Source organism: Nannobrachium achirus, assembly GCF_963921795.1.
Source record: "Nannobrachium achirus genome assembly, chromosome: 6".
Taxonomy (NCBI): Eukaryota; Metazoa; Chordata; class Actinopteri; order Myctophiformes; family Myctophidae; genus Nannobrachium; species Nannobrachium achirus.
Genome location: NC_137815.1, coordinates 3,878,954 through 3,902,092, shown reverse-complemented (window position 1 = coordinate 3,902,092; position 23,139 = coordinate 3,878,954). Strand labels below are relative to the sequence as shown.

Below are 23,139 nucleotides of genomic sequence, written 5' to 3'. Positions count from 1 at the left end.
TAACCATAGACTCCACACCCTCCTATCTAACATCAGGGTCTACAGAGCTCTACAGTGTTGTGTGCTAAACCCTCCACTATCACCTATCTAATATCAGGGTCTACAGAGCTCTACAGCAGAGGTCTTCAATGTGTTCAGGCCAAGGACCCTTTAGTTGAGAGAGAAATGAAGCAGGGACCCCTATAACCTTTTCAGTGATTCCATAGTTCCATTATTTGACAGCAAAATCATCAGAGTATTTACTGTAACCACTTGAACCGTCAATACTTAATAAACTTGACCTTTCACTCTGTACTTGGTCTGCTCTTTTTCTCCACGACACGAAACTCTTTGCCGAATATAGCCGATCTACAAACTCACACGGCCTCGCAGCGCGAGGCATTGTGAGCTTGTAGATCTGCTATTTTTGGCTAATTTTAACTGCTTAGTTGTATCACTGCATTATTACTATGTAATAGCACACTAATTGTTACTGTAAAGCAGACATACTGTATACAGCACAAAGGTTTATCATCTGACTCACGGCTTACCAATAAGCTCTACTGCGGGCAACAAGCATAAAACATACACGCATGTAGTGTGTGGTTAGTAAGTCCAGAGAGTAGATATTAAGTTGGATATGAAAAATCATTTATTGATACAAAAACAGTAACATGCAAAAGATCTTAAAACAAAAGCACCAGCACAGCATAACACGGTCGAAAACCAACAGTGATTGACAGATGAAGGCAACAATTTGATTGACAGCAGGCGTTACCATAACAACCACCTGAAGCTTACAAAGACAATTGGCATTTGGTGATACATATCGTTGATACGCCTCTTCAGATATATTATATACAGTATATATCGTGATACAATGCATGTTGAATTGTTAATACAGAGAATTAGCAATTTCGTCTAAATCAGTAGTTGTCAAACCTCATCCTTTTTCCCTTTTATTTTTTGTTATCTTGTAGGAGGTTGACTGTTAAGTAACTTGAAAGATAAACATAAAAACCAACATGAGAAAGAATCGTGATAAGATTGTGTATTGTGATACAGCTTATATATATATTTTCCATGTATTCTTCCACAAGATAATGCACCATTTTCAAAACGTCTGCCCTCGATGCAACAAGAGTAACAGTTAACAGAGTACTGACCCACAGGTTGAGAACCAGGGACATGCTGGGCCCCTGATTCAGCCCGGGAAAAATAGTTGGAGAGGCCCTAATTGCGCGCTATAGAGAGAGATCTCTCTCCATAGCGCTGCTGCTACTCAAAGATTTGCCATTTCAGATCATGACAAGTGACAAGCCAGTGGGCCAATTACTTGAGTTATAATTTGTCGTTGTCGGGTAGAAAACCGTTTGTTTTGTATTTATCATTTAATAAAGTAATTAAAGAGGCGTTGTGTGCTTGTAGATCGGCTGTTTTCACTACTTTTGTGCGACAGCCTTGTTTGATGAAGCAGGGCTTTGCGAAAAAATGTACACATTTGAAACTTGGAGATACAAGGTTTCTGCCCGACAGTGACGATTTACTTTGTTGGCCGCCCAGCCCCCAAAATGGAACGAAGTCCAACATTATGTTTACAGCAGAATTGAGCAGACATACAGATTAGAGCTTTGGAATCAGTGTCTAAATAATTAATTAATTGATACGTGCACTGCTGCGCAAGGTCATGAGTCATGACATGATGTCCTCCTGATATATACATCATACAATTTGATTTGGAAGATAGCCTACTACTGCTGCTTTATTATGGTGAAGAAGGTTTGTAAGATGGGTGGGTGCAAGCACAAACGTTCTGTGTCTGGTTCGCGCTCCTCTGCTCTGTGCCAAATTCTGTCTGTCTGTCTGTCTGTCTGTCTGTCTGTCTGTCTACCTGTCTGTCTGTCTGCCCACAGCGTGGCAGCCAGGCAAAATGCCTGGCCAGGCGAAAGGACCAAATCTGTTAAGGCGAATAAGTTATAGGCGAATGGGCTGGTGACCGTGGGAGGTGCTCTCCATTCCGGTAGAAGCTGGTGAGCAGCTCCTGGAAGTCCATTTTGTTTCATTGTCCTCAGGCAGTTGCAGATAAATACTCCACAAATCTGTCCACCAAATCCAAATGTAAAGAGTTCAGTCCAAAAGTGCTCCAGTGGTCGCACATGCTGATCCTGCTGTAGACAGATCCATGCTGCTCTCTCGGAGGTCACTGTGGCAATCCAGAGTCAGCCGCAACGTTGACCTTCCTGGCATGTTTGGGCTTCATCTGTGGAGAAAAACAGAGTTTGTGTAAATTTGGAGTGCCCCAACTAATTGCGACTTAAGGTTGCCATGAGAAATGTCACAGCTTATCTCCGTGTAGACGTGTGTGTGTACACATTTTTACATATGGGTTGGTTCCCTTGATACATCCGGTGACATCACCTATGTAAAAGTCCATATATGGGTATTCCCCAGAATCTTTTATGCCCATATATGGAGATTCCTGATTAAGCCCATATCTAACAGAACTGCATAATGGAATTGCCCATATGTGGAGGAAGACAGCCCATATTATGTGCGGCTGGTTCAGACAGGGATCTCCATGTATGGGCATAAAAGGGACGTACAGTACATGGATCTCCATATAGTATATGGGTAACTGGTCCGATATACATCACTGGCCAGATGGCCAAGAATTGTCGCCCTGAGGCGTCTTACTAGTTTAGTAATCGTAATCAAATCGGCACATAATCGCTGGAATTTCTATTAATACCGTGCTAAAGAACTAAAACAGGGTTCCCACAGCTTTTTATCAATTAATTTCCAAAACTGCGCTGCGAGACGTTGTGAGCATGTAGATCGGCTATTTTCACAATTGCTGGCTCTAATATTTGACAATTTGGCCCATGTTTAATTTGCCATTTCAGAGGTATTAACCAAATCAATAACCAAAGACAATGCATAGCTATTTTTTCCAGGGCCTTCCAGGAGCCTTGATCAATTCCAAAACTTTTCCAGTACTGGAAAAATATGATTCTAATCTCAAAATATTTCCAGGAATTTCATGACCGTGGGAACCCTGGTAATAATTGTGACAGGCCTACCTGGTGCTTATGGGGTTGGCTGGGATGATGGTGACGTAGCTGGTCTGTGGGGCTGGGGCACCGTGGCAGCCTGCATCTTCCTCGTCGATGAAGCGAATGTTCTTGGGCCTTTCTTTGAACTGGTAGGCCAGGATGCCCCGCTGGTAGTAATACACACACACACACACACACACACACGTAGCAGATCTACATGCTCACAACGCCTCGCAACGTTGTGAGCATGAAGATCGGCTATTTTCACAATTTCTGCCTCTAATATTCAAAGAATGCATAGCTATTTCTCCTGGACCTTCCAGGACTGTTTCACAATATTTCCAGTAATTTCATGACCGTGGGAACCCTGCTAAAAATATGCCTTGAATATTTATTTTTAAATTACCTATTTGAAAAGAACACGGTTACCATTTAGCCTGACAAATGTGTAGCTATTCTTTAATCAGAATGTATAAGGTAATAGCTAAACAAATGCCACAATCTGATTAATTGCTTAAATAATTGACAGATTAAACAACGTTTTCAGGCCAAGGACCCATTAGTTGAGAGAGATTGAAGCAGGGACCCCCACAACCTGTTCATAGATTGATTAGATTCCATATAGTTTCATTGTTTGACAGCACAATCATCAGTGTATTTTCATGTCAATTTGTGTTTTCAGATATTTAACCACTTGAACTGTCAATATTAATAAACTTGACCTTTCACTCTGTACTTAGTCTGCTCTTTTCCTCTATTCACCAAAGCTCTCTGCCTAAAATAGGAGATCTGCTATTTTTGGCTAGATTTCTCAGAATATGGACGCTAGGGTTCAAGTGGTTAATAAACAAAAGTTTCTATCACTCAAAGATTTGGAAGACCCCCCTGTAGTAACTCTGGGGACCCCCGGACCCCCTGTTGAAGTAAAGAACAGCGGCTTTACCTATCACTTTAATACTGACAACAAAGCATTCAAGGCATGCTAAGGGGGTCCCTGCTTGCTTCATCCCTCTCTCAGCTAAGCAGGGACCCCTTAGCTTTAATATTAGGGGGACCCCTTAGCTGAGAGAGAGAGAGAGACAAAGCTGCTTAATCTCTCAGCTAACGGTCCCTCTCTGTCAGCTAAGGGGTCCCTGCTTCATCTCTCTCTCAGCTAAGGGGTCCCTGCTTCATCTCTCTCTCAGCTAAGGGGTCCCTGCTTCATCTCACTCTCTCAGCTAAGGGGTCCCTGCTTCATCTCTCTCAGTTAAGGGGTCCCTGCTTCATCTCTCTCAGCTCCCTGGCTGGGGGAGATGTTTAATAATTATTGTTTCCTTTTTTTTTTCTATTTTCCCAAATAATTATTAAAAATCTATCTATCTAGGTCGTCCTCAGACGAGCCCTCCATCGTTGTTTCCAGTCATCTCGGTTCTCCATACATCTGGCCAGCTCATTGGTGTTCTGTGTCCCTACGTCTTCCTTGAGTATGTCCACGTATGTTTTTGTGGGACGTCCTCGCGGCCGGTGCCCGTGTGTTGGCTCCCACAGTACCAATTTGCTGGCTGGAAGCTCCTGGTGTCTTTGGCAGTGTCCTGCTAGTCTCATTCTTCTGGTGGCAATTTTCTCGCTTACCTTTGGTATTCCCTCATACAGGCTCTCGTTTGTAACATGTGCACTCCTGTTGATGTTGAGTACTGCACGCAACATTCTAGTGTAGCACCCGTCTAGAGACTTCTGCAGGGTTGGCTTCAGGGTCCAGCATTCACTGCCATAGAGGAGAACAGACTCCACCGTTGCAAAGAAGAAGCTAAGTTTGATTTGGCGGGGGAGGTTAGAGTTCCATACACTGTTCATGCCGTTCAGGGCCCTCCAAGCGAGTGCCTTCCTTACTTTAAGGTCTTTCTCAGTTGAGTCGACCCATGCGCCGAGGTACTTGAAGTCCTTGACTTCCTTCAACACAGCTCCTTCTGTTGTTGTCAGAGGTGAGTGATCAGGTAGGTTATAGGTGATAACCTCAGTTTTCTTAGCGTTTAGCCTGAGACCAACTTTGGCACACTCTATCTCCACCCTGTTCAGGAGTTCTTGTGCTTGTTCCATGCTGTCGGAGAGCAGGCTGATGTCGTCCGCATAGTCCAGGTCTGTCAGAACTACTGCGGGATGCCGTCTTGACCTCCTTGGTGTTAGCGTGAAGCCAAGCTCTTGTTCCCGTCCCCCTATGGCTTTCCTGAGCGCATAATCTAGAACTATGATGAAGAGGTAGGGGGCTAGGGTGTCTCCTTGCATTACCCCAGCTCGGATGTCAAACACCTCACTGCTGCCATCTGGGGTCACCACTTTGGCCCTTGTTTTTGCGTACATGGTCTCGATAGCCCGGAGAATGTTGGGAGGGACATTGTAGGCCTCAAGGATCTTCACCATCTTGCTTCTGTGGTTAGAATCAAAAGCCTTTTTGAAGTCAATGAAGCACAGTACAGCTGCTAGGTTGTTCTTTTTCACCTCCTCTATTAATCTCCTTAATGCCAGGATCTGTGCTACGGTTGTTCTCTCCTCTCGAAAACCATTTTGGTTCTCTCTCAGGTGAGGGTCGATGGCATGCCGTATCCTGTTCAGTATCATTCGGTTGAAGACCTTAGCAGTGATACATGTCAGGCTGATGCCTCTGTAGTTGTCTGGCTTTGAGAGGTCTCCAGCTTTAGGCACCGGGATGATATTAGACAGAGACCATATTTCAGGTTGCTTGTTGTGCTGTAGAGCATTGTTGCAAAAGTCTAGGATGAGGTTGTCTAGGTCGCAGTTCTTCAAGACCTCTGGGGGTATGCCATCCGGCCCAGCACTCTTTCCCTCTCTTAGGGTGGATTTTGCCCTGGCGAGCTCGCTGATTGTGAAGGGTCCATCGTCGATGTTCAGGCCCTGGAGGACTGTCGGTATATTTTCCTCCTCTCCCTCTTCCACTGATGTTCCCAGGAGCCTCTGGAAGTGGTCGAACCATGTTGCCACCCTCTCCTCTGGACTGTGTCCCTCCACCTGGCCCTCCTTGGCCCTCTTCCGCCCTGTCATCTCATTTATTACCTTCCAGGCCTCCCCGTATTGCCTTTCACCTTGCGCTGCCTGCACTCTTCGCACACTTTCCATCACTTCTTCCCCTTTGATGGCGTCGTAGGTGCTGAAGAGAGACTGTTTGGCCTCGTTCAGTGTCTCGCGACCCTCCTCTGTTGGTTCACGCTCAAAGTTGAGTCGTGCTTCCTCCATCCTGCCTCGTGCTGCTACAACCTTCGGGTGTCTGGACCGTGGTGGTGCTCTTACTCTGTTCAGCACTGGCACGCACAGTCTGGTCGCCTCCTCATTCGCTATGATGAATCTCCCATATTCACGGCTGGGCTCCTCTCCCCTATCCAGCTGCCGAAAGCGCTTCCTGACTTCCTCCGAGTACCTGGTTTGGAGGCCCGGATTGGTCGTGAATGCCTTCCAGTCATGCCGAATCTTGGGGCTTGGCTTGGGGACCCTGAGGCTCAGTCGTACCCTCATGGAGACCACACGGTGGTCAGAGCCTACAGAGCTGAACGTGCTGTATGGCTCAGCGTTCAGGATGGAATTCCTCCACTTTTGCCTCACTAGGATGTAGTCCAACTGGTATATATATTAAAAATAAATGAGGAAAAAAAACGGCCTGCTCACATAGGAGGGTAATATGAGTCAACAGAAAAATAATAATGGGTGTTTTTAATGAATCTATCATGGTTAAAATGGAGTTTGAAGTTACAAGTGTGTTTATGTGGAGAGAAGCTCAAAAGCTGTTTCCCTGTTGAGAGTGGAATGTCCCTTTAAGTGAGTCGCAAAGATAAGCATACAGATTACAGACTACACATCCTGACATGTAACAACATAAACCCCCGTCATTGTATCTTACCTGAATGGACTTATACCCAGGAATCGTTCATAAATCCACCACGCTTCTTGTTCCTGATGTAAACAATCCTCCAACAGTCCACACACAGAGCGGAAGACGAAATAGCAGGTCATTCAGTCAACTGTAGGACAAATGCAACTGGCTTAAGGCCGTGGAAGATTGTGATTGGCTCTCTCCACCTTAACCCAGTTGCTTTTTTTATACGCTCGGACTGAAAGACCTGCAAAAAATACTCTCCCACTGCGTGACGCTGGCCCTGTGACGTCAGTCCTCAAAATAGGAAATAACATATTATCGTTTTGCTTACTTTATTCACTCAAAATATAACGTTGGTCCTTGCATTGCACATCCTTGGAAAGCATAAAATCGCCTTATTTTTTACAGAGTCAAGAGATGAGGGTTTCATAAAACACAACTGTAGGACATTAATACAATATCAAGCCAGCCACTCTAGCATATGCGCGGTGCATGCTGGGTAATCCATTTGGATAAATAAATGCTTTTTGCCAAGTCATCCTTTCACATTTGTCTTAACTGTGACCAACATTTAACAGAAGTTACATTTTTAAATTGGATCTGAGACAAAACACTTTTTATATATTATGTTTAATTACGATAGTCATTTGGTCTCGTCTCGTTCGTGCACCAAAAAAACAGCAGTCACGTGACTGACATATCGGCCGATGTGATGTACATTATCAACAGACAGAATGTCTGATTAAAACATAGTGCCTGAACGAGAGTATGGGCATTTTCCATGGGACGTGAACATAATCAACAGAGACTATGTCTGATAACAACATAATGAGTTCCTCAGTATGGGCAATATGGCCATAATGGGCGCATTCTATGCAGTTAATAAAGGCTGATAATGGACATTCTATGTTCTGATAACGTTCGAAGCGGGTGGTTTATTAAGTTCTCTGGTGTTTTCTACAAACTGGGATCGTCTTTGCATGATTTATGCTTCTGATGCACCCTAAACGTGAATAATGACCTAAAAATAACGTGTCACGCATCTGAGTTTTGTCTGTGGAAAGGCCCTTTGCACACAGACGCGTTTTTGTTTCCGCACGGAAAAAAACTGACGATTTTCATCTATCAGGTGATACACCATGGAATTTCACTTTTCCTATTTTAAAACCTTTTTTTGGGGTCCCACTAGCACCTTCTATCCTCACAAAGTCCCATTTCTGACCGTTGTGTCTTTCTCTGGTTTTGAGAAGGCGAAGGTTAAAAGTATCCCACGGGTTCTCAAAACAGGCTGTCCAGATTTGCAGACGTCATCTGCCAATTGTGACGTCATCATAAAAAATCATCATTTTTTTTTTCAAAAGGATTTTGGGGGGGGGGGGGGGGGGGTGGCGCAGTTCAGGCCAAAGGTGGTACTGCAGCTGAAATGCTTTAGAAAACATTTATAGAATCGAGAATTTTTCAATAGTGAAAACATAAAATAATGGTTACAGTAATAATGCGTTGCAGGTCTAATCGGGTTAAAGCAAAAAAAAAATAATAATAATTATACATCTCAACAGTGTAAAAATATTGTCCAAATGTGCGATTAGGGAAACAGTGTGAAAGGACCTCACACTAGCACCGATTCCTAAACAATTAACACGATATGTAAAATGTCATGATGTTTTAGTAACATCAATCTGGTTGTAAATATAGTGTAAATAAAGTGACTAAATCTTATATTTCTGTTTTACCTTCAAAATCCCTGACAAAAACATTGCTGAATCTGACCTCCTAAATGCTGGTAAGATCAAAATATGGGTGTAATTTGGCCGTAAAGTGCTTGATGAATGGGGCCCATTGTTCCTGCTGTTCATACTGCCAAACAGGTGAAGAAATCACAGATTGAGGCTTTAACATTTGCTTTTATGAAATATCCCACAACATTAGAATGTTATGTTCATATTGCTAGTTTAACCTTTTAAAATGCTATCTTCACTCTTTAAGACATGGAACGCATTATTACTTTTACCAGTATTTTATGATTTAACTATTAAAAATAGCAGATATACAAGCTCAACGCTGCAAGCTTGTACATCTGCTATTTAAAAAAAGATATAGGGGTTGTCGGTTATGACATCACCGTAAGATTCGGGGCTTAACTCCGCCCACTTTGGCGGCCATTGCTCCTGCTAGGTCTTGGATGCAGCAAGATCAGTCAGTCTGTAGTTCTACTTGTTGAGCTAACTACTTACTTGCGACGGTGGTGTGCAGACAGCGTATCTTCCATCTATTATATATCTTTGTCTAGCAGTGACGGTGGTGTGTATCTTCCATCTTTCTAGATTATATCTTTGTCCAGCAATGGTACGTAAATGCTGCGTTGTGGGATGTGAAGTCAGCGATAAAAACGGCGGAGTTAAAATGTTCACATTTCCAGCTTGGAAGAGAACCTGTGGCGAACAGATGGATGATATAACCAAGAGACGTCGTATGGCTTGGGTGTCTGCTGTAAGAAGAAACAAAGTAACCTTTGAGGATATTCCCAAACACTTGGTTGTGTGTCCAAGGCACTTCCATAAGGGTAAGTTACAATCATAACACAGCAACGCTAAACGCCACTATTTTACCAAGCGCTCTGCAGTGTTGTTACTTTGTTGTTGTTGTTGTTTGCACATGTACAACAGCTCATCTGTCCTCTTTACTTACTCAATGCTTATTTCATTACATATAAATTATCAGTTGGGGAGAACCTGCCGATTTTTACTTTTTTTTTTTTACTCTGAGATCCTTTAGCCTGTAGGCATAATGTGTTTAAGCCAAGGGACCTGCCATGAGTTATTAAACCTCAATCTGATTAGCATGCTTGTAGGTTGTTTATTTTCAAATAGTCAGCCAATTGCCCATGCCCTTTTGTTATGGGTACATATTCAGCATTACAAAAAGTTAGGTGTGGGCACTCCCTGGTACTTGTCAGATAGTTGACTGACAATGAAATGCATGAACAGATGATCAGTGTGGTTCAGCATCAGCATCACAATGCCTGGTTGCTACACACATCATCAGTTGCAGCCATGTGCATTGAATGACCAGTGACTCGGGTCCCAGATGTGTGACAGGCTAAAATGTTTTTTCCTCCTGTATGCACCATGTCATTTGAGATTTTTTGCCCTCCTGTATGCACCATGTCATTTGAGATTTTTTGCCCTCCTTTATGCACCATGTCAATGGACTACTTTGTCATTGGAATACTTTTTAGTCACTGATGTGAATTACCTTGTGGTTACTTTTAATAAATGTTTTTTGCATCCTTACCACAATATTGTCTTCTTATATTGCATGCATGCTTACTGTGTTGCCACCAGAAATGAGGGGAAATTACTTCAATTATCATACATTTTAATGTAAAGTATACCGTTATTGAATCTAAACTTAACAGTTTATAAATATTCAGCATCACAAAAGGTTCTGTGTGGTAGTCAGGCAATTGCCTGTGCCCTTTTATGGGTACATATTCAGCAGGTTAGGTGTGGGCACTCCCTGGTACTTGTCAGATAGTTTACTGACAATGGAATACCATGAACAGGTGATCAGTGTGGTATTCAGGCAATTGCCCGCGTCCTTTTGTTATGGGTACATTTCAGCATTACAAAAAGTTAGGTGTGGGCACTCCCTAGTACTTGTCAAAATAGACATCACATAGACATCACTACCACAATAACAACCAAACAGTTACGTTTCAATTGGCTGGAATTTACTTGTTCAGATAGTAATGGTAGTAATGCAATTATTTAAAAATAAAGTGACTGGCATGTAATAATAAAGTTATGAAACCCACCTCTGCTCGGACAACAGTGTATCGGTCGTTGACAGGATACATGTGGAGATTACCAACAAAGCCAACAGTAAAACGACTATGGCATTCCATAGATTTGCGGTTGTTAAAGTCATCAAGAGTGCAATAATTCATTCCACAAACAAGGTACTGATAGATGCTGAAGTCTGTCAGCGGTGGTAGCAGACCAAACTCCTCTGGTAGTGTCACTATCTCCCAAACTTTGTGTTCATATGGATCAAATCCATCCAGTTGAGTCGTTTTAACCAGGTAGCGTGCCTTTGCGTCCCTGTTCAGCTTCTCTACATATGGTCCATCTCTCCCACGCATTGCACGATCCATCTTCCGTCTGTCAACAACCAGCGAACTGTGAACTGTGACCCTTTTATCCAAGAGTCTCACAAGAAAGATATGCTAGCAACCAAAATGGCGGGCGGAAGTGGCCGATTTTTGCAAGGCCACGCCCTATCCTCACCCCCTATATATAATTAAATAAATGAGAATTTTTGCAAGTCTTTGAATATTCTTTAACCAATTCTATAAATGCCTTCTAAATACTTCTAAGGTTTTTGAAAAACACATGTTTCTATGTCAGTGGTTCAGTTTTCTTTTAATGTCAAGGACCTCAAGAATAGCAGATGTACAAGCTTGCAGTACAGCACTTGGTGTCACGCTGTGAGCTTGTAGATCTGCTATAGTTTAATAGTTAAAGCATAACATAAGGGTCAAAGTGGTACCAGGTCTTAAAAAGCAGCCTGTCTACAACATTAAAAAGTGTTTAAAGCAGGGGATGGGAGGGTGATCACTGTGTGAGAGAGGGGATTTATATATTAAAAACGTGGTCAATTACATTAAGTTAGCTAGTTTACAGCAAATTACATCTTGCACATAATTCTACATTCATTAAAACTCTGAACTCTGACTGGGGAGGGAGTCAGGGAGATAGGTGGGTTATTGATCTGGGTCTAATGATTGTTATAACATGTCCTGCCAATCAAAATATGTCAGAAGTATTTGTCATAAAAATGTATGTTGACATGGCACACTGACTATCTAGAAAATAAAAACATGGCACTTCATTTCAAAAAGGTTTGCTGACCCCTGTTTAAAGACTTCACCTTAACCCATAGCACTTAACGTAGCACTCACCCACCCTCAATGACCATGAAGTCATTTAGATAGTTTTTCTTACGTTATCATTTGTTGAAGTTTTTACTGAATAGGTGCTCGGTCTAACTGTTTTCTTAGATTGCCTACTATTTATTTCCATTTGATGTATTGATGTTGATGTACTGATAGGCTACTGCTAAATGCTTCAATTGTAAATTAATGCATTGAGAGCTTGTCGATGGACTACTTTCGGTGATCAACATGCTTCCATATCAGACATGCTGGCTACTATCGTGGCGACTGAGAACTTTAATCCATGCTTTACTAAGTAACATAACATTAACATTATATAAAATAATATAACATTAACATTATATAAAATAATATAAGCACTGTAGCACTGAACAGGAGGCAGACTTTAAACATGAACATAATATGACTTATTACTCGGCTTGGTTGAATGCTTGATTCTGATTGGTCGAGCGCTGAAATCAGCAGTGAATTATGAGCGTATAATGACCGCTCCGCTCTATAATTCACCGCTGCCTAATCAACGGCTCAGAACAGCTGCTGTATTCAGGCTGCACTGCGTGGATTTAGCGCCGTATCCAACATGTCGGCCATGTAAACAAACACACAGCGTCATTTAAACGTTGCTCTGAAGAATGTTTTAAAAAACATTTGAGGCGAGAAATAGACAACGCAGTAACCGAAAATGGATTCGCACATGGACGCACTTTCAGCCGTCTGTAAACAAGGAAATACTTTGTTTTGATTTTTAGAGTCAAATTATTAATTTTATGTATTAGCCGGGTAATAAGTGCGATAAGGTCTTGCTGCACGGTCATTATGGCTAATATGGACACTTCGGGCTGATAATTATCAGCCCGTCGTGTCCATATAAGCCATAATGACCTTATTGCATACATCAAGACCTTATTGCATACATATCAAATTCATATTGTCTCAAAACATATCAAAACTGGTACGACAGGTTGAACATACATGGTCAGCCTTCATCATTTGATCTTTTAATGAATGAAGTGTAATGTCACCTTTCAGCCATGCATTAAAAAGCAGTTGTTGCCCAGCAGGGGGAGCCAGTGCCCTGCAGTGGAACTTTAGAAGCCCAACAGGGACCCATACTATGTGGGTCGCAGATACATTTTTATGGGCCACGAATAAATAGTCTACTCTGTTATTTATTTGTTCCTACATTTAGTTTACAATTGTGATTCCTTTTTTTATTTTATTTTTGGATTTGTTCTCTTTCAAAACCCATTAGCTTTGTAGATTGTCTATTTTCACTAGATTTGGGCTAAATGTTTGGGAACCACTGCTCCAATATCTAACTGTAGCAGCTCTGCATTTTTTGATTCAACTTAAATAATAAATGATGTATTATATATAAATAATATGGATAAGTAATATGCTATATGGATAAATAATATGCTATATAGATCAATATTAATTATGCTATATAGATAATGAATATTGATAAATAATATTTTATACAGATAAATAATATGGATAAATAATATGCTATCTAGATAAATAATATGGACAAATCATATCCTCATCCTGATAGATGAATCCATGTCTCCACTGACCGTGCTGGGAGGGCTCTGGCTGCCAGGGTGGGATGTGCAGGCTGAGCAGGGTGTGACGCAGCCAGGCCAGGTGGTCGTCAGAGTTCCATCCCACGTGAGGCAGCAGGTGTCTGGGTTCAGCCTGGGAAAACTCCCCGGGGGGCCAGGAGAGGCTGGCCAGGGCCTCTCTCACTGTGAAGAGAGCTTTTCTTGTATCTTAGGCCAACAATAGGCCTTTTTTACTGTTGTATTTTCTCTTCTGTTTGCACCCTTTTAGTAATGTTTCTAAGTGTCTCTTTTTTTTGTAATGTTGCTTGTTTTCTGTATGGGGACTACAGATGGAAATTAGCATTCTTCCTAATATGGTGTAGGGCCTAGTTACACGGCATTGTATGTGTGGTGATTATTAATATGCACTGCCCTGTTCAAATACAAATATTTATAAATAAACGTAATGAGAATAGTGAGTTAGTTTTCAAAGGCAAATAAAACTTGGAATGGACGAGTTATTTTTCAAAGGCAAATAAAACTTGGAATGGACGAGTTAGTTTTCAAAGGCAAATAAAACATGGAATGGATAGGCCTACAATTGCACCTTTGTTGAGGTAAAAATATGTTACTGGAATCAGTCAAAATCTGTTTTCTTTTTGTTTTGTTTTATCAGAACTTTATTGATTTAATCAATATTGATTTATATTGATTTAAACAATCCCCTGTCCTACATCGGAATTGGAAATGGAGTAAATGGACACAGCTAGATTTCATTCAATTTGCATCATGTCTATAATTTGCATACAATAAATAGATTGTCTGACAACTTTTTTTATACATTTAATTTGATTGACATTGATTTGATTTTGCATGAAGAATAAGGCATTCTAATTACATATGCAAGACTCATGCTTAGTGTGAAAAACTAAATTCTGCTTCCCCACGCTTGTGGTTCTAGGAACAGAAAGCAGACTTTCCCCAAATTACCTGAGGTCTGATTGACAGGTTCATGACATCGTACAAGATCAGATATATACTTTGGCCCTAAACCAGTGATACTCAAACTCTGGCCCACTGGCCCACCACCTTAATGTCCTCAAAGTCACGCATGCAACAAGCTTTAAACTGAGCAGATTGGACCTTCCGTTCCAGAGATAATGGCCAACACGATATTTTACCAGTGGCTCTGCCCGACTAATTAGCATGTACAAAACTACAAATATTGTAGGCCTAATGCAAATCAAATGTACTGTAAATGAAAGAGAGATGTACTGTAGTTCTACTTAACAACTGCCTCATTAGCCATTTTTGGTAGCTAAACAGTCTGGGTAGGCTAATCTATTTTAAGTATCGTTTGATTTTATTTTAAGTTAATTTTCTGTAAAAAGCCATTGGTGTTGAATATGGGCCAAGTCATAAATATCATTGTGAAGCAATTGAAAGAGAGATGTGCTCTGCAGCTATCTTTAATGTTATCGCACTTGACTAGCAGTAGTACTTTTAAATCAATTATTTGACACACAGGGAGCCAGTGTAAGGATTTAAGAACTGGAATGATACTCTCCACTTTCTTGATGATATACTGTATCAAAAAGCTATCAATAATGAATATACAGTACATTAGGAAATAATTTAATAAGTAACACTAGTCATGAAAAGTATTTCATATGAAACAAATTTAATAACCATTGTCGTCATCATCATCATCATCATCATCATCATCATCGTCATCATCATCATCATGAGTTACCAGAAACTGGAGCAGCTATTAACAAGCAAGATTTACAAAAGTAATTATTAACACATTGGCCGCCATTTTAACATTGACTGTTTGGCTCTCCTGCCATTTTGTTTAATGAAAAATTTTATAATTTTTTTTTATATTGACATTTTTCCTAAATTCTGTATTCTTTTGACAATGTCCTACAGTACCTGAAATGAAACAAGACAACCTCTAGTCTCACCAAAAAATAAAATAAATAAATAAAAAGCTTTTTTTTCTATAGTTGCAGCCATCTCAAAATAGCCATTTTTGACCAAAATCCAGCTATAATTGAAAAAACTGGAGATATTTACCTTTTTGTGATCGATCGCTTTTCAAGTGGATAATTCAGTTGATATTTGAATTTATGGCGTCAGGCACTTATCAGATAAGTGTACTAGTGTAATAAGTGTAATTGTGTAATAGGGCAATAACTGGAATAGTGTAATAGGGCTGTAATAGGTCACCTCTTGCCCTTAGGGCGTCATACTGACTTCACAGAAATAGAAATAAGCTTTTTACCTTTTATTCAACATTCAAGTGTTTTATTTTGCACAGATCACATTTTGACACACACACACGCACGCACGCACGCACGCACGCACGCACGCACGCACGCACGCACGCACGCACGCACGCACGCACGCACACACACACACACACACACACACACACACACACACACACACACACTTATAACTTATAACTTTATATAAGGCAAGGCCTATGTGTATAACTGTAAATATGTTCCCCATATTCAATTGTTTTTATTTATTTGTGGCACTTGCTTTGGCGATGTAAACGTAGCCTATGTTTTCTCATGCCAATAACGTTCCTTTGAATTGAATCGCTCTCATGCTCTGTTGATTGATGTGCGCAAACTGCTGGCTGCATGGCCTCAGTGGCCTGTAGAGAACTGATTGGGACAATTTGCCCTGCTTGTTGCTGATCCGTTCTGGGTCTATACCAGATGCGGAAACGTGTCTTGCATGTATCTGAGTGTTACATAACCGGATACAGTAGGCGGGCTTTAGAACAGAGCACACTCATTATAGTCTATGAGCACACTGCTGCGATGTGCGATCACGCTAGATGGTTCCAGGAGCGCTGCACGTTTAGACGTTCTCTTCTCAGGCTGCGCGCTCGTGCACGGCGCGCCTCAAATGCACATGCCTGCATGCGCGCGCGCATCGCGCGTGCACAGCAGGGAAAACCTAGCGAAGCTAAACAGTAGGCCTACTTTGGAAACAGAGCTGCCAAATGATGATCGTCGCGTTTGCTTTTTCTTACTCGTTGAAACGATTATCGTGCTTGTGATGCGGCTGATGCGACGAGGCGTTGTGTGCTTGTAGATCTGCTATTTTCAGTACTTTTGTTACATGGAGTTATATGGACCTTGGACGCGACCCTTTCATCAGACTGGAATATTATCCACCAAAACAACAGTACGTTTAGGATGGAAACAGAGCTGCCAAATGATGATCGTCGCGTTTACTTTTCTTACTCGTTGGAGGACACTCGTGAAACGATCATCGCGCTTGGGATGAGGCGTTGTGTGCTTGTAAATCTGCTATTTTCACTACTTTTGTTGGAGTTATATGGGCGCGACGCGTCGCTTTTCTTCAGACCAGAAAAGCCTGACCGAGGACTTCGCCGGGGGGTATTTTCTCCTCTCCTCTCCCGCGAGCAGGGCTTGAAGATCGGATTGGTAGTCGAATGGACCGGCGCTGCATCAGGTGATTCTATGTGTTTGTACTGTAGTGGGTTGTTTGGCTCAGAGGCTGAGGATCTGTTCAAATGCTTCATTATTTTATACTTTTGCTATTGAAAAATAGCAGATCTACAAGCTTGCAGCGCGACACTCGTTGCCATGCTGTGAGCTTGTATATATCTATTTTTGAAATCCCCCTATGAAGACAATTCGCCGCAGTGAATCCTTGTACCCACTGGGTACAAGGATTCACTGCGGGCCCCCCATGAATTTTCTTCATAGGGGGATTTCAAAAATAGATGTATACAAGCTCACAGCATGGCACCGAGTGTCGCGCTGCAAGCTTGTAGATCTGCTATTTTTCAATAGCAAAAGTATAAAATAATGAAGCCCCTTCCACCTTGGGCCCTAGTAAATCAGACTCAGTCCCACTTTTCCCTTGTGACGCTCCTGCTGATCTGATCTTCTGATCTTCGTTGTTGTGTGGCTGCCTGGGACATATTTTGTTGTCGAGACTTTGGGGGTTATGATGAAGCTGTGTGTTGTTGGCCAATGAGGCAGGTCATGGCTTTCCAAGTGAACATTTTACTGGATTTTGTTTGATTTGTGCAAAATGGTCTCAGATCCAGCTGCTCCGTTGTCGCTTCTGCCAGCCCCTTCACCAGGCATGTACACACATAGACATCAAAGGGGGCTTGAGCCCCTGCCCCTGAGGGCTGCATTCAATAGAATTGTCCACCAAAAGGCCCCTTTAGAAATGTCAGCCCCTGCCTCTCTAAATATTCTCTGCACATCCCTGCCCCACATCCTTCTACATGCGTGTGCCCAGTGTGTCGCTGATTGCACTCTGCGGGCTGCGCTCTGCCACGCTAAATGCATTCACTGTGGTTTATTGGGAGTTTTATTCATTTCTATTGAGATTTATACGTTATTACACTCTTGTTTTCAAACACACTTACTTTGATGAGTGATATCTTTGGTTCCTTATATGACAGAAAGCTCAAAATTGTTCACGGGCTGCAGAAGAATGTAATTAAACATTACATTATATAAAAGCAAATTCTCGGGACTATCGGGCCTGGCGGGGAGCGACATTGGAATTTTCTCGGGACTATCGGGGGAGGCGGTCAATGTGTTAAACAAGCTTCCGTAATTTGACACAATGATGATTTTTTTTTTCTTTTTTTTGCTGTCACACATCCTGAAGTTAACAAATAGATATCTTGTATGTACGCATATACCACCATAGTTAATTTCTGGACATATTGTTCTTGGAAGCTATCAAAGGTTCTACATTGTTGATACCATGGAGTTGGAACGTAATGTTTTAGTTAAAAGGTAATACAGTTTCAGATTTAATTTTGCTCTTCCAAACGTACATAGGCTGACTATTCTTTACAGCAGCTTAACTCATTCTGTGCCAATGACTGCTTATGACGTTTTTTTTCCAATAGCCCTGTGTGCCAATGACGGCTTATGACGGTTTTTGTGTTTTTTACATAGAAAAAAAAAAACTAAAGATGTCAAAATGACCTGAGATCAGAGAGATGCTTTTCTCTGTTTGTGTGTTCGCTCCCTCGTTTAGCTGATTGAGAAAATGTGTGTTCATGTGTGTCCATTCTAGTGGATGGACACTTTTTTTCATTCAAACAGCTCTATCTCTGGAACCATTTGTCCGATTGCCAAAATTCTTTTTGCCACTGAATCACAACAACTGTGTCTGTTTCTGTGGGGGAAAAAAGTATAAAAAAAAAATCTTTTTTTTTCATTGCATAGTAAAGAAAAACATACAACATCTCGGCACAGCTACCTTGGAGCCATTTTGGCATCTGGCACAGAATGAGTTAACGTGGAATCTCCTGAACCCTGCTTCTGCTCACATTTTCCCCCTCTCACATGCTCCCCCTTCTAACATTTCTGACGGCAGTTTTTCCAGTAAGTTCAGGCGTTTTTCCAGTGAGTTGTCATATACCTCCTTCAGTACTGAATAACTGCTGTGGCTCTCCTCTAACTTTAGTTTCAACGTTGCCATCTCTCTGTTCTTCTCCTCCAGTTGTCTGTTAAACTCTCTCTGCATCTTTGTGCTTGAGATCATGATGTTCCTCTGGATCTCAGGCAGGAGAACCTTCATCAGGTTTCTCTCTGCTTCCACTCTGGCCTCTGCTTCGTAGGTCTCTCTCATCTCCTCCATGTCCTGTCTGTGTCTCTCCTCCCCCTCTCTCCTCTCATTCTCTCTCTTTGCTCTAAACCTCTCTAGCTTTCTCTCCATCTCCTCTCTTCTCTCAGACTCCCTCCTCAACTCTGCTTCCAGCTCTCTTTTCTTCTCTTCGTCCCTCTCCTCCCTCATGTGTCGCTCTAGTTCGCTTGTCCGATGGTCGATCTTCCTGATGTCTCCTTCTTGCTCTTGAATGGATCCCTCTATCTTCCTCAGAGAGTCCTTCAGCTCCTTCTCAAACCTCTCCCTCATCTTCTGCTCCTCCACGTGTCTCCTCTCCTCCATGTCCCTCTGAATCTTTCTCTCCATCTCTCTGACCTGGGCCTCTGCCTCCTGGTAGGTCTGAGTGCTGTAGAAGCTCTCTGTGTTTCCTGCCACCATGACGTCTATCTTCTCCAGCAGCTGTGAAACCTGACCAGCTTCGCTGCTGTCTGTGATGTTGAGGAGGTGACATCTGTTCCCACATTTCTCTACGAGCTGCTGATGTTCCTGATTGCTTGTTTGGAGAAACGCCTCAAGATTCAGCTTTTTCACACTGTCAGCGTGGGTGAAGATGACAATGCTGTGATCCCAGCAGCTCTCTCCAAATGCCTCCTGCATCTTCTCCATCATCCCTCTCACCTCTCCTTCAGAGGGCTCTGCTGGTATGACCAGGAGGAAGGCATGGGGACCCGGGGCGGACAGACGTACACACAGCCCCGCATCCTGCCTCGTGTCCTCCAGTGAGCATCCAGAGTCTGGAGTGTCCACCAACACCAGCCGTCTCCCACAGACGTCACCCTCTCTCCTCCGACTCCTCTGGCTCAGGTGGGAGGAGCTGGCCTCAGCGCAGAACGCCTCCTTGCCCAGGATGGTGTTTCCTACTGCGTTCCTCACAGCTCCAGTCCTCCCCAGTAGCACCAGTCTCAGCTCAGGTGCAGTGGTAGACACTGGTGAGTCCAAAGTGTTGTCTACTGCCACTGAAAGACAACACAATAGATAATGTTATAAAACTACACCATATACAGTAAATAAACTAGAGCTGCACTCTGTCGAGGTGCCAACTTGCGTAGTTGTGCGTCAGCAGAGCGCACCACTGGCATCGCCACTGGAGATGCCAGTGACATCACAACTGGCATCACCAGGAATGCTGGTCCCTCATTGGCTGTTAATGATGATGTTGACAGAAATGCTGGTCCCTGATTGGGCTACGGGCTTAAACAAAGGACACAACATACATAAGTATGCAGTCGAACACAGTACTTGTGCACTCTGCTGGTGCCAGTAATGATGTGCCCATATACACTAGTAAGACACCTCAGGGTGACTTGCACCAATTCATGGCTATATCTGGCCAGTGATGTACAGTATATGGGACCAGTTACTCATATATGGAGACCCCTTCATGATAGTTATGTTATGTCAAAACATGCCCATATATGAACATTACCAAATATGGGCATTCTCAAACATGCCCATATATGGATATTACCAAATATGGGCATTCTCATATATGTCCTTAATATTGATAACATAATATCCTTAATAATGTCAGACAGGCGTGACATCCCTTCCTGTCATTACCAAATATGGGCATTCCCATATATGTCCTTAATATTGATAACATAATATCCTTAATAATGTCCTTAATATTGACAATATAGGAATCTCCATATATGGGCATAAAACGTGCGTTAATTAGTAATGCCAAGCAGGGCCTTGGTTTGGATACCTGTGGATCTCCATATATGGGCATAAGGGGTACCCTAACATTTTCAGCCTGGGATTTATGACATCAGAAATCTCCATGTATGTACAGGAAGTGATGTCATGTGACATCCTTTTTATGCCCATATATGAGTCATTCTGTACCACATCACTGTGACTCACTGACATCACGTGACATCACTTCCTGTACTGACAGTCAGACAATACAGACAGTCAGACAATACTGACAGCCAGACAAGCTACGAGATTTCTCAGGGTATAATGCGACCTTCGGTCGCAATTATCACAGACAATTTAGGTGCCCCTGATCAGAGTGAAAATGCAACATCATGAGAATCTTGTGAATCTTGTCTTTGTTTGGCACAAATTGCACTTCCTCAGACATAACATGATTTAAAATAACCAGTAAGACTCCCTAATCGGGAGATAAGCGACCGTTGGTCGCTTATCTCCTGTCACACTGCTGACATCAGTATGACATCACACCGTACACAAATGACCCTTATATAAGACCGGCATTATCTACCGACAGATTAGTAACAAGATGTCAAAATCATTGAAGGTTTACCCTACTAACCAACTGTTTACCATAACAACCATGTTTTTACCTTAGCAACCAACTGTTTACCCTAGCAACCAACTGTTTACCACAGCAACCATGTTTTTTTTACCCTAGCAACCAACTGTTTACCCTAGCAACCAATTGTTACCATAGCAACCATGTTTTCTTACCCTAGCAACCAACTGTTTACCCTAGCAACCAACTGTTTACCATAGCAACCATGTTTTTTACAGGGCCTGGGATTGATGACATCAGAAATCTCCATATATGGGCATGAAAGGGATTTTGTTTCTGGAAATATGTCTGTGGGGTGCCACATTTGGAATAAAACACTTACATCACACATCTGGATATCCATACAGCCCATCTAGTTTGCCTGTGTCCATTTATGCCCATATATCTGATGACATTGGGACAATGATCTCCATATATGGGCATAAAACGTATGTTAATTAGTAAAGCCTGGGGATCTCCATATATGGGCATGAGGGGTACCCTAAAAGGGCATCATCTGGGAATAGCAAATATAGTTATCCTAGAATGTGAAAATCTTACATCAAAGGCCATAACTACCTACCTACCACCATACTGCATTCCTCATTAAACTACCTACCAGTAAGATGCCTAAGGGAGAAAAGCAAAGGGCGAGGTTGCACCATTTCTTGGTCTTCTGGCCAGTGATGTATATCGGACCATTTAACCATATATGGAGACATCTGGTACCCATAGATATTCACAGATATGGGCTTAATATTGATGACATAAGGGATCTCCATATATGGGCGTAAAAGGGATTTGGTTCCCCTGGCATCACAGGGATCTCCATATATGGGCATAAAATGGATTTGGTTACCCTGGCAACACAGGGATCTCCATATCTCCATATATGGGCATAAAAGGGATTTGGTTCCCCTGGCATCACAGGGATCTCCATATATGGGCATAAAAGGGATTTGGTTCCCCTGACATTACAGTGATGTCAGTGGCTGGTTCTACAGAGGGGATCTCCATTTATGGGCATAAAAGGGAATGTATGTATGATGATGTCAGATATCATAGACGTCATAGGACTTTCACATAACGAATAACTGAGTAAGCATGTAAACCTGTAAAATCTATATTTGGGCATGGCTGATTTATGACCTCATCATGATGACACGAGCAAACACAGCTGCATTGTATAAATGATCAGTGCAGAAACCAACAGAAGTATTTCAAAGGTGTGACGTGTGACGTGTGACGGACGGACGGACGGACGGACGGACGGCCGGTGGAGGTTTTCATAGTAAACTGCTCCCTGACGGTCGCAACCATAAATAAACCTTGCCTCGATATTCTTCTTTGCATAAATCGTATTAAATGAATCCAATCCATCAAGTGAATAGTAAAGAAGTGTTTGGTGACCCAATGTGTGTCAGAGGAGACACATGGTAGTCTACACCACCAGACCAACAGTGGGGGCCTAGACTATTAAAAAAAAAAGAAAAAAAAAAGAAAGCAACATATTATACTCACTATCTGGAGGTTGAGCCTTACTGAGTCTCCTCTTCCTCACTGGTAGAAAGGAGTCTTCATCAGTGGTCATTTCACCCACTGCAACACAACATCAAACAGTCCAGGTGGATTTGATACCAAGGCCAGTGAAAGAGCCATGTACTGTAGCCACAACATCTGTATTTCTAAGCATGTTTTAAAGCTATACTATGTAACATTCTTAATAAAACAAATCTTAAAATTGTCCTAACTATTAAATAGCTTTAAGTTTTAGAACATCCACTCTGTTA

The 23,139-nt window shown here is 42.2% G+C and overlaps 1 protein-coding gene and 1 long non-coding RNA gene across 2 annotated transcripts in view; both read right to left on the bottom strand.

Moving 5' to 3' along the window:
* Window positions 1–1,585: 1,585 nt before the first annotated feature.
* LOC308286672 lies at window positions 1,586–7,333 on the bottom strand. The gene is made up of 3 exons (XR_013962115.1): window positions 6,919–7,333; window positions 3,060–3,199; window positions 1,586–2,239 (listed from the first exon to the last, which is right to left on the bottom strand). It is a non-coding gene; the product is annotated as an uncharacterized lncRNA (long non-coding RNA).
* A 1,413-nt stretch (window positions 7,334–8,746) lies between these two features.
* The window catches only part of LOC308286378 (uncharacterized protein), a gene marked incomplete at both ends in the record, with an annotated part of 84,582 nt that continues 70,189 nt past the window's right edge, over window positions 8,747–23,139 (bottom strand). The window contains 3 exons of the mRNA XM_080727374.1: window positions 8,747–8,751; window positions 13,429–13,599; window positions 18,768–20,045. Coding sequence (XP_080583500.1) covers window positions 8,747–8,751; window positions 13,429–13,599; window positions 18,768–20,045 — 1,454 coding nt within the window. The remainder of the gene's footprint in view (window positions 8,752–13,428; window positions 13,600–18,767; window positions 20,046–23,139) is intronic.